This window comes from Rutilus rutilus, assembly GCF_951802725.1.
Source record: "Rutilus rutilus genome assembly, chromosome: 20".
NCBI classification, from domain to species: Eukaryota; Metazoa; Chordata; class Actinopteri; order Cypriniformes; family Leuciscidae; genus Rutilus; species Rutilus rutilus.
This window is the reverse complement of record NC_140225.1, coordinates 31,795,433-31,807,709: the sequence shown is the minus strand read 5'-3', so window position 1 is coordinate 31,807,709 and position 12,277 is coordinate 31,795,433. Positions and strand designations below refer to the sequence as shown.

The window sequence follows — 12,277 nt, the reverse complement described above, 5'->3', positions numbered from 1 at the left end:
CACAGAGCTCCCCAACCTATGTTGGAAGTATCTGTTGTGACAACCCTCCTCCAAGTCTGTACCTGCCCGGTACATATGAGGGTCCTTCCAAGAGCCTTGACACAGCCGTGGATCACCTTGAGACGGAGGCGTCTGAGATGCCAAGCGTGGACTGGGACTTTCAGACAATATTGGAGGGGCTGCATGAGGAGCAGGACCAATAGAAACACAAAGGAGGCGCCCGGCATTAGGCCCAGCATCCTCTGAAATGTCCTGAGGTGAAGTGAAACCCTGACTTTGAATGATGCCGTAAGCTGCTGAATTGTCAGAGAGCTTTCCGGTGCGAGCCAGGCCCGCATCTGTTGAGACCTGCTCCCAGGAAGGATATTTGCTGGATGAGAGACAGTGCACACTTGGAAAAATTGATCCTAAACCCCAGGCATTCCAAATGACTGAGGAGCAGGGACACTGTGAGTATTCAACTTGTCTTCCGACTGGGCTAAAACGAACCAGTCGTCGAGGTAATCCAGGATGCGCACTCCCCTCTGTCTCAGTGTGGAGAAGGCCGCATCCACATACTTCATAAATGTACGCAGCACCAGGGACAGTCAGAATGGAAGGACAGTATATAGTATATATAATCTCAAGAACAGACTGTGATGAGGGGCTATCTGAATATGAAAGTAAGCATCTTTCAGATCCACTGACAAAAACCAATCCCCTGGACAAACCTGCGAAAGGGTTTGTTTCAATTTTAACATCTTTAATGGCCAACGGCAAATCGCTTCACTGAGGCACGGGGCTGACTCTCACTCGTTGAGAAGAGAAGTGCTTTTTTTTTTTTTTAAAGTGTTTGGTTTTTATTTTGTACGCAATAACAGCGGCGGGTTGCATGGGTGTGTGAACATTCAGTGGAACCTGGCCCAGTGCTTACAACAAACACACAGTCTCCAATGCCCGGAACTGAACAGAGGGTTGGGAGGTGAACATGGTCGCTTTGGGGGGTAGTCCGGCCTTGACAGGACTTAGCCCCCTCCACCTTTTGCCCAAAACATTAGGACTACTTGGGCAGCTCTAAATGGGTAGCACTTAGCTGGGTGGAAGCACTGCTTCACCTCGGGTTCCACATTGGGCTGATGCTAAGCAGGAGCTTGATTGGTGTGCTCTTGAGTCGACAACGACTTAGGGCGAATAGCCTGCTTCGGTAAAAAATGGCGCACAGCCTGAGACAACTTCCGGGCCATCATGAAACGCTCAGCAAAGCTGTGCAGAACCGAATAGGCCTGAGGGAAAGACAGGGGAGTCAAAAAGGGCTGTCTTGGCGGCGTCCTTGATCTCCAAGTTTAACCATAGGTGGCGCTTTGAGCACCACTAAAAAGGCCATCACACAGCTAATCGCCTGAGCTGTTGTCTTAGTAGCGCACATAGCGAAGTTGGTTGTGCTGCGCAGCTCCTTGAAAGCTGCAGGGTCTGGGCATGACTCATCAATAGCATGAAGGAGTTTGGCTTGAAACACTTGAAGGACTCCCATCGCATGGAGAGCGGATCCAGCTTGACAGGCCACAGAGTAGGTTCTGCGACGGCCTTCTCTAGTGGTAAGCTTTCGACGCTGTCAACAATAGTGAGGAAGGGTGAAGCAGAAGAGTGGACGCAGGCCGAGTAGGGGCCGCATCACAACTTGTAAGTTCATCATGAACAAATAGGGTAGGTTCCTGACGGGGGGCTGGGCTTATGGCACCTCGGCTGCAGGAGCCATTCATCAAAGTGGCTGTGGGCAGGCACTTCCAGGGCGACCACTCCAATCCAAATTTTCCAACAAGTTCAGGCCAGGCCCTTAATATCACCTGGCTCCTTAGGGGTTAGGGAGCAGAGTCCTTCATGAAGTCTGACCACTCCTCTGTATTTAAAGCTGCCAATGTCATTGGCAAATTACACCCTGGAACCCTTATTAGAGACCAAAACGCTCGTACCAGACAAGGGCACTGGTCTTCCTGGGAGAAGAGCACCGGGAAATCCCCTTGTTGCAGGGAGAGTGAGGCATGCAGTATATGGACCGGCATAAGCTCACTTAGTCCCATCCACTCAGCCCTGTGACTCCATTGTTTCTTCCTCTCAGGCTCCTCAGCATTCTCAGAGGAAAGGAGTTTCATATTTCAATACAAAAAAAAAAAAAATCTGCAATTGTAACTGCAGTGTAAATGCATTTATTCCACCACTAAGCTGCATCCTGTGGGCCACAGTCTGTATAAAATATAACTAAATGTCACTTCAGATGCAGCTTCTGTGCCTCCTCTGCTGTGCATAGATGTTTTGTTGATACTGATTTAATTTGATTGGTAACAGCCCTATAGTGTCTTATGGCTCTTTTTTACTTCATGATACGACTCTGCTCGCGTTACTTTGGCTCGGTTTGCTTTTCCACTGCAGTTTAGTACTGCTTCAAAGTGGGTGGGATTATAGACTGATCGTAAGAGTTGCGCTAAATCCAAATGTGGTCCTAAATAAAGTACCAGGTACTAGGTACTGTACACAGTGGAAAACCCCCTAAAAGTGAGCCGTACCGAGCCGTACCATGCAGTGGAAAAGCGCCATTTGTTTTCGAAATTAATTTATTAATTAAAAGTGAATTTCAAATAAAACATTATGTATACTTCTAATGAGGTTAAGAACAATTGCTTTATAAAGGTGCTCCTGGAAAGAATTTAAGGGAGCAGAATCATCCCTTAATGGAAAAGTTAATATCTATTAATTTGGCGCTGCTGTGAAACTAACAATTGCTAGAAAAAATATGCACATTTTTAGGAATCAGCTTTCCATGATAGGCCAAGGTTCTAGCACATAGTTTTCAATATTGCACACCCCTACTATGAAGTTTGAAGGTTGCACAGACACTTCACTGTTATTTTACGTCATTTAGTAATTTTGGGTGAATTGAAACAACCAATATTGCTTGTAGCACAGGATTTGCCTAATGCTATCTCTCATATTTTTTGCTTAATTGAAAACAGAGACTGAGCTTTCGGTGGCAGATCATCAACCAAACGACCAGTCTGAGGTAAGATATTTTAGTGTTGCATAATACTATGAATATTTGTGTACAGTTCTGGCCACCGGTTCTTTTACAGTTCTTTTAACACCGCTTTCTTCTCACACTTTTTGTGTGATACCCCTGTCTCGGGTGTGTGAGTTTTCTATTCTCCCGAAGACCTGACTGAAGACCCATTAACATCACCAGTGTTTGACTTTGTAGCTGCATGTCACTTGTCTCCGTACTTCATGTTACTTATAATAATAATAATAATAATAATAATAATAATAATACGTTTATTTTATATAGCGCCTTTCAGGAAACTCAAGGTTGCTTTACAAAAGTACAAATAAACATGACATAGAAACATGACATGAAACAATACAAATAAATTGAGATGGATAACATAATAGATAGTGGTACATAAACATAGAAATCAGATCATAAAGTCAGGGGTCAGGGAAACAAGTAGCAAAAAGATATGTTTTAAAGGGACACCAGGCAAGTCTGAGTGTTTTTTCTCTACGAAGCTCCCCCTAGTGTCTGGTAGTAAATGCTTTCAAACACTCTGTCGTAAAAACGAACTGTTGTCCCTCCCCCATCGCCACGAGCAACCCAGCTGATCAGCTGTCAACCCAGCTGAGCAGAGGAACCGGCTATTTCAAAACCAGTTATGTCTACCGAGGCAAGTAAAGCAATATTTTCTTTCCAACTGATGGCGAATATTTTTATTTATTTTTTATTGTGTTGTCATGCATACTAGTATTTTTACCGGGAACGAACGATATGAACGAGGCGAACTACTGCTTTCGTGTTTGTTTGTTTTTGGGAGAGTGGGCATGAGCATAAAAAAAATATATATCAGAGGCTAATATTTGTCTAAAGTTATATTAGCAAGGTCTATAAGTTCATCTGGTAGAATGACGGTTTACCTTTGCTTGTCTAAGAAAACATCAGAACGTTATAGCTAGCTCGATCATGATATGTGCAACATGTTTATTGCTTTTTATCAGACGCGTTGACTTAGTTGACATAAAATAAAAGTGTAAGTTACACAAATAAAACCGACAGAGGAACGGCCAAACAACTACAGAAATCAAACGTGTTTGCTAATGACAATGCTAACATCAAAGTTATAGTATCTAGCGTACTAGTAAGCCCGTAACAGACAGCGATCATAATAAAAACCTTTACAGACAATAGCAAACATCCTGAGGTCACAATTACTTGAAATTTAAATATTAAACACAGTTTATTCCAAAGATACTTACAAGTGCAACAGCAGCCAGGTCAGCATCCGTTTTGCAGGCTTCTGTTTATCTCAGTTCTCGCCATTCTGAAAAAGCCGGTCCGATATTTACTCAAGTCTGACTTCTTGCTCGGTCAGTCTCCCGTTTCCTCTTTCGTTGGTCCTCCGACAAAGATTTCCTAGCTTTCTGCTTCTTTTTTACAGGCTCAGCCATAACTCAATCTATCGTTGCCCTTTGCTTATAGCTAGCCGGTGCTTGAATGGGGGGGCGTGTACATGTGCAGTGCCGTCAAGCAATTCGTTACATCGCGAGACCTGATACCACGCGATACTTCCCGCCGGCCCAAGACCATGGAGTGCTTTGATTGTGATAAGGAGTATCTTGTATTGAATACGAAAGCGTATCGGTAGCCAATGAAGTCTGCGTAAAAATGTGAGAAGATTTCTTTGTGTATATGAGGACCCTAGCTGCGGAGTTCTGAATATATTGGATCTTATTTATAGATGAATTGGGTAAGCCAAAGAAGAGAGAATTGCAGTAGTCAAGCCGTGAAGTGATGAAAGCGTGAACCAGGGTTTCAGGATCGCTGATATTCAGAAATGGACGTAAGCATGTGATATTACGTAGGTGAAAGAAGGCAGACTTATTGAGCGAGGAGATGTTTCACATGTGGAAGGAAGGAAAGAGAGGAATCAAAGATTATACCAAGGTTTTTGACAGTGGTGGAAGATTGAACCAAAACTCCAGCAATTGTCAACACAGAAACGGGATGTAATTTGAGGTGAACCAATAAGAAGTAGATCTGTTTTATCAGTGTTGAGTTTGAGAAAATTACTGGTCATCAAAAGCATTTATATAGAATGGAATATAGTTGGGTGTCATCTGCGTAGCAATGGAATTTAAAGCCATGATGACGGATGATGTTACCTAATGGGAGCATGTAGATGATGAATAGAAGAGGCCCAAGAACAGAACCCCTGGGGAACACCATGTGGGACAGAGGCAGTAGTGGACTTAGCCTGGCGGATAGAGATGTAATGCTGGCGACCGGCAGTTCCAGAAATACCAATACCAGAGAGTCGTGAGATGAGAATACTGTGAGAGATTGTGTCGAATGCAGAGGAAATATCTATTACTTGTTCCTAATAGTACCTTTTGCTGTCACTTTAATTGTATTATTAGACTGCATGTCTGGACATATCTTTAAAAAAAAAAATGCAATCACAAATGATGAACTTAGATATTCTAATTTTACTTGAATTTAGTTTTCTTGTTAGTAAGATCAAGAACAATTAAGAAACAATCTGATTTTAGGTGCGGTTATATAAACGAAATTAACCATGTGAAATGATCTGTCAAAATTAGTGCTGTCAATCGATTTAAAAAAGTTAACTTATAATCAACATTTTTTGTAATTAATTGCAATTAATCACACCTTTTTAATTTTGTTATATTATTATAATTTCACGTTTCATCTCCAAATGAATGTAGAAACAACATACAGTAGCCATTTAAGTATTTGTTTAATGGCATCTTTTTATGAAATAAGGCCAGTTTCACTGTGTCACAGTCATGTTCTGTTTGTTTTGTTTTCATTCAGTCACATTACTTAATTCCTTTGGTCCCTCAGTTTATTGTTGGTTGTTGTCTGTGGACTAGCACACTGTTTCGTTTGTTGGCTTGTTATTCTGAGTTCATAATAAATCTTATGTTCTTTTATAATCATCTTCGTCTTCTGTGGATCTAAGTGTTACACACTGATACCAATACTGCAACTGATGTCTCTATGAAATAGATTTTTTTTCTCAATTTTAACGATTAATTAAAGCCATTCAGCATTACAGTATAATTGAAAGCTATACATTTTAACATTTATATGTTACATTTATGTATTTATATATGTGTATATACAGTGGGGAGAACAAGTATTTGATACACTGCCGATTTTGCAGGTTTTCCCACTTACAAAGCATGTAGAAGACTGTCATTTTTATCATAGGTACTCTTCAACTGTGAGTGACGGAATCTAAAACAAAATGTTAACTTAATGAGATGAGAACGACTGACATCTCTCTTTTCATACATATTACATAAACTGAGAATATTTGTTTTTTATATAAATTACTTCATTTAAAAGAAGAGAATTCAAGCTTCATGCCTGTGTGTCTGTATGCCTGTTTGACTGAGTATTCGCTGAGTTATAGTTCATTTTCGGACGCGTTTCAGAATGGACTTCACTGACAGAGAGAAGGCAGAACTCGCATCACGTTTATTTTTCTTTATTTGGCAAAAAGCACAACACTTTATTTTTATTGTGAGTATACACAAAAAAAAAAACCCACACTTAACAGGATCGAATGATGTATGAAACTTGTTTGTAAGATCAAAGTCAACAGAGTATTTTGAGTCTCTTTTGCACTGATAAGAAAAAAAGCGAGCCGGCGCGATAGTCGACCCCAGGGGGTTAAATCGCAAATGGTTATATCTCTTTAACTGTTTTCCTTTCCAACAGCGTATAAAACATAATAACATACAATGACCACTGCTGCTGCATGCAGTAAACACTGCTGCTATATCCTTCAGTGATTCACTCAAGCACTTTTGACATGACGCTATTTAAAACATTTCTAACATAAAGCTAGTTAAAACTTGTAAAGATTGCTCCACGTGTGAATTAATAACCGGACCACTCTATATGCATAGAGATGTTGAATAAAATGTAAATCACTTATTTTAGATGTTCAATCCAGATGCGTTCTGAAAGTGCGCTGCATACTGAATTTTGAGCCGCAGCTCATTAGTCGCTGATGCAACAGCAACCAATCAGATGCGCTATGTAGATAACTGCACCATCTAGAGTTTCATGCCAGAACTAGACATTGGCGTGAAAATGGCAACATACTAATGTATGTTTAAATAGAATGTCTGTATGTTCTCAAGTCGATATTATTATTAATAATGGTGTTATTCATGTTTTAGTGCTCAGGAGGAGGAGGCGGCCTATGAGGAGAACCATGTGACTCCGGAAATGGTGGAGGAGCAGCTGTTGCGGTTGGTCACGCGAGAGGTCATTTACCTCCTAAGTGAGTTTCCCTTATGCATGTGAAGCCTTTCAAGTTTTCTTCACTTTTTACATATACAAAAGAAGAAAAACTTTGTAAATGTGTTTTCAGGTGTGACTTGCATTACAAACAAAGAGGACGCAGATGGTGAGTTAATGATCACATTCTCCCTGTATCTTGTGGTGGAAATTCACCAATGAAATTAAAGTCTGACCACTTAATGGTAAAAATTAAATAAACTGCATTGTTCCGAATGTGTTTGAGATAATGTTTGTTCTAGAAATCAGACATCTCCCTCATGGTGTAGCATAATGGATCAATTTATGCCAGGTCTGATCTGATTGTTCTGCTAGACATTTTCCAAATATGAAGGAACTATGACTGTTGCCTCAATAAACTCCTAATTACTGCTTATTAATAGTTATAAGATAGTTCTTAAGTTTAGGTATTGGGTTAGAATAAGTCGTACAGAATAAGGCATTAATATGTGCTTTATGAGTACTAATAAACAGCCAATATCCTAGTAATATTATGCAATGATAATAAGCAACTAGTTAATAGTGAGAATTGGAACCAAAACTAAAATGTTACTGAGCTTGGACAGCACATCTGGAAACCCCTGCCTGCCTCAATTTTATGCCTGTGGAGACTTTGCTAATAAGAAGCACTTTGTGTTCACTAGTTCCCGAAATGCTGAACTAGTTTTAGATTCACTTGATTCTATAAAAAAACGGTCCATTTATGCTAATCTTGCGCCATCACAAATATGCACAGTTTAAGTGATTGAGATCACAATGCAGTTCTCCATGTCTTTGTGTTTTTAATTAATTTGGTACTATAATGTGCTACAGAGTGAACAACACTGTGCATCACGTTGAAGGTGGCTTCTGCTGCCTTTGGGAGACATCTGATTGCGAGCATTTGATTTGCAACTCTGATTACTGCACACTCACAATTGTTTATGTGTTTTGGAACTAATAATGTCATAATCGGCTAAAACACATGCGCAAGTTAGTTACTTTACTTTCTGAACACGTATGGACCAGAGTGTGAGTTGCTTTCATGTGCAACCGAACCGAACTTAGATCGCCTCCTTCGGCTCCCTAGTCCACATGACAGCGGTAACATTACCATTTTTTTTTCCATATGAAGCATGTACTGTTTCAGACTTAACTGGTAGTTTGAAAGCCTACTGATTACTGTGATGCACTTCTTCTTCTTTTTCCCTTTTTCCATCTTCTGTTCAGGAGGCAGGGGGATGGTGTGGATGAATTCCTCAAAGGGGATTCATGAGCTCTCAGAATTGGGCAAGCACCTTCTCCGAAGTGAGGTAACTAAACAAATTTAGTTTTTTGAGGTTTCATCAGTTGGCTTCTGTAGCTGAGCTCTGTGATCAGGGTTTTTTTTTTCTCCCCTCCTTTTCAGGATATTTATATGAACCTCCTGACTATATGTTTTAACTCCCTTTCCTGGAAGGAGACTGTAAACTGTCAACGGACTGCTGGTTTGCTCTGCTGGACTTTGCTAAAACAGGTGCTGATTTTTCCTGTCTGTCTCTGTAAGAGATAGTTCACCCAAAAGTGAAAATTCTGTCATCATTTACTCACCCTCAAGTTGTTCCAAACCTGTATAAATTTATTTCTTCTGCTATAGATAGATATTTTTGATATTTTGAAGAATATGGTAGCCAAACAGGCCTAGGGCCCTATTGATATCCATAGAATGGAGAAAAAAAATACTTTGGAAGTCAATAGGGACCTGGACATGTTTGGCTACACATTTTCTTCAAAATATATTCTTTTGTGCTCAGCATTCATACAGTTTTGTAACAACTCGAGGGTGACTAAATGATTTTTGGTGAACTATCCTTTTAATTAAATGTTCAAACATTCAGAATTCGTCACAATATTTCTGTCAGTCTGCAAATGAGGTTAGAATTGAATTCTAAAGATGCCAGCTATTTTATATTTGAATCCTTTGCCTTGTGAAAATACTATGTGATTGAATTCTTGTGCAGGTGCTTGGTGGTAACCTGCTTCCGGAGGCTGTGACGTGGCTCTACGCCAGTGTACTGAAGGGTCTGCAGATGCATGGGCAACACGAAGGCTGCAATGCTGCACTAACTCAGCTGGCCTTGCTCATCTACGAGGCTCTAGTGCGTCCTTTCAGCTCAGCTATCATAGCTTGCATGTTTCTCAGTATGGGAAGCACATTTGTACATATATTAATGCTGCACCACTGCAAAAAGTATACTTTTTGCCAATGTTACTATTAGTAGTCGGTGAACAATAAACTAGTAAATTATAGATCTTGGCTGCAACCTGCAAGTAGTATACGGTTACAACTTCCATCAGTAAAGTTGCATTCAGTAGTTTGGTTCTAATTTAAAATACAGGTTAAGAAGTAAATTGTGTTTTTGTGAAGTCTCATCCAGGTCTTAATTGTGTACACTCACACCTCCCTTTATCTCTCCATGTTAAAATGATGCTTCAACTATCAGTGAGACTCTCTGTAACTATTATCAGTTTAATTCTCATAAAAGTCAGTGACGATCATGCTGATCCACGTACAGTAGATGGCAGTGCAGCGTCTAACACCGCTGTATTATTGGTACTTCAAGTACACAAAGAACAGCGATGTTAACACTAGTTAAAGTACTACTGAATGCACCTTTAAATCATAGTAGTGACTGAATGCATGGGTGAGAAAATGCAATTCATTTTCTTTCTGATATTTCTCTACAGAGGCCTCGATACGCTGAGCTGCGTCTCATCATGAATCAGATCCCTGATATCCAAGCTGATGCCCTGGAGCAGTTTGATCAGAAGGCCATCCAACCCGCTCTATCAAAGGCAGGAGAGAAGAAAAAGAAGGAGCAGTTTAAACGGCTCATTGCAGGCATTGTTGGGGTATGGCCACGTTTAACATTATTAAACATACGTACTGTACTGAATGTTCTTTTTTTTTTTTTTCTTTTTTTTTTTTTTTTTTATGGAATACACTTTTTTTGTTCCCAAAGAATTCATTTTCAAGATTAATTCAAGAGGTATATAATCTCTTGTCCCTTACATTATGACTATTGAAGTCACTTTCATTATGGCTATTGAAGTCATGCTCAATTATATCCACACTTAAATTAAACCAAGGATTATCATTTTTAAGTCAGCAAGCAACTAATAAAGAGTCTATATGATTAATAGATTGAGTAATAAATGAATTGCTATTAATTAAACGTGTCATCATGTATTAATTCCTTAATAACATATTTTATTAACTAATAGTGTAAATGAATGTGTTAATTACCACAATTAGTCAAAGCTATGCACTTCAACTTCCAGTTGTCTCCTTTAATTAATCATTAGCTAATTCTAGAGTCAGTGTTATGAAATAGCAGAGCCCGGCCACATGTTCTCAGGCCTAGTCCACACGGACACGGGTATTTTTATAACCGGAGTTTTTCCTCCTGCGTTTAAAAAAAAATCCCGTCCACACATGCTCGGTTTAAAAGAAATCTCCGCCTTCATGAAAACGCAAAAACACGCTATCACGCGCTGTCAAGAGCATGCCACACCAGCAGGCGGCGATCGTAAAGCCACGTTGGCCAATCAGAAGCCTGAATCAGAAGCAAAAACCCCGGTTTGACTGTCTACACGACAACACTGCAACCGGCGTTTCTGAAAATCCTCACCCTGGCAGGAGTTTTCAAAAATGTTCGGTTTCAGTGACCTGATACTGCGTTTCCATGTGGACGAACCGCGTAAAAAAAGTCACGGTTATAAAAATACCCGTGTCCGTGTGGACAAGGCCTCAGTGTTCTGCCTTTAAATCCTAGACCTCAAGCTTAACCTGACACACTCCTGTGCCATCTGGCACAGTGGAATCCCGGTTGTAGAAGACTGGAAATTGAAATCCATAGTGTGAATGTCAAAACCAAAATGACATATTACTTAACAATTAGTTAATAGTCATGTGCCTCAACAAGTAAAGTTATAACATAATGATACCTTTTCAAATCATTAGTTAATGATTAATTAAAGCAGACAACTGGAAGTTGGAGTGCATAGCTTTGACCCACTGTGGTAATTAACACATTAATTTACACTAAGTTAATAAAATATGTTATGAAGGAATGAATACACAATGACACATTTAATTAATAGCAATTCATTTATTACTTAATCTATTAATCATATAGATTCTTTATTAGTTGCTGATGCAGTAATCATTCATTAATGGTTTAGTTCTTCATGAGTCATACATTAACTCATGATTATCTGTGCATTAGTTAAACATGAATTACTGCATATTAGTGCACCCGTACTGTAAAGTGTTACCCACTTTGCTTCAAGACGATGTGAAAATCATCATGCCCTGTCATTCACATAAAACAATATATTGATTTAAAATTTGTAAGAGAACTTTGTGTCACAAAGGCTGTATCATCATGAATATTGATGTCTTTCACACCTGGTAAAAAAAAAAAAAACTCCCTTAATGGCCCTGTCAGCTGAATAGGACAAGAAGAAAGAATGTGAGGAGATTAAAAGAATGGCGTTTTTGATTGTTTTTATTTTATTTACAACACAACATAATCCAAATACATACGAAGGACATTATTGAGCACACTAATCTAAACACAGAGACTTGGACAGTCACACACCTTTCCTTGGCCATTTCTGAAACAGTTCCTGTTTAACATACCTGTCATTTACCCTGTCATCAGGCAAAAACAGTTAGAGACTCGTGTGAAAGTTTTAGTCTGCAGGACTCATCAGTGACATCTGGTCCCTGTAAAAAAAAAAAAAAAAAAAAAACACTATTTCATTATTAAAAATAAACATTTATTTAAGTATTAAAAGTATTTAAGAATAAATGTAATACTATAGTAATTAAAATAATAATAATAATAATTTGCTTCACAGACAACTTTTATTTTATGGAAAAATTGCAAGCGAAAA

At 39.3% G+C, this 12,277-nt stretch overlaps 1 protein-coding gene across 1 annotated transcript in view; it reads left to right on the top strand.

Moving 5' to 3' along the window:
- The window catches only part of LOC311279340 (exportin-5-like), a 50,318-nt gene that overhangs the window by 33,215 nt on the left and 4,826 nt on the right, over positions 1–12,277 (top strand). The window contains exons 26-32 of the mRNA XM_084390760.1: positions 2,988–3,034; positions 7,237–7,340; positions 7,431–7,466; positions 8,567–8,649; positions 8,745–8,852; positions 9,337–9,474; positions 10,064–10,228. Coding sequence (XP_084246886.1) covers positions 2,988–3,034; positions 7,237–7,340; positions 7,431–7,466; positions 8,567–8,649; positions 8,745–8,852; positions 9,337–9,474; positions 10,064–10,228 — 681 coding nt within the window. The remainder of the gene's footprint in view (positions 1–2,987; positions 3,035–7,236; positions 7,341–7,430; positions 7,467–8,566; positions 8,650–8,744; positions 8,853–9,336; positions 9,475–10,063; positions 10,229–12,277) is intronic.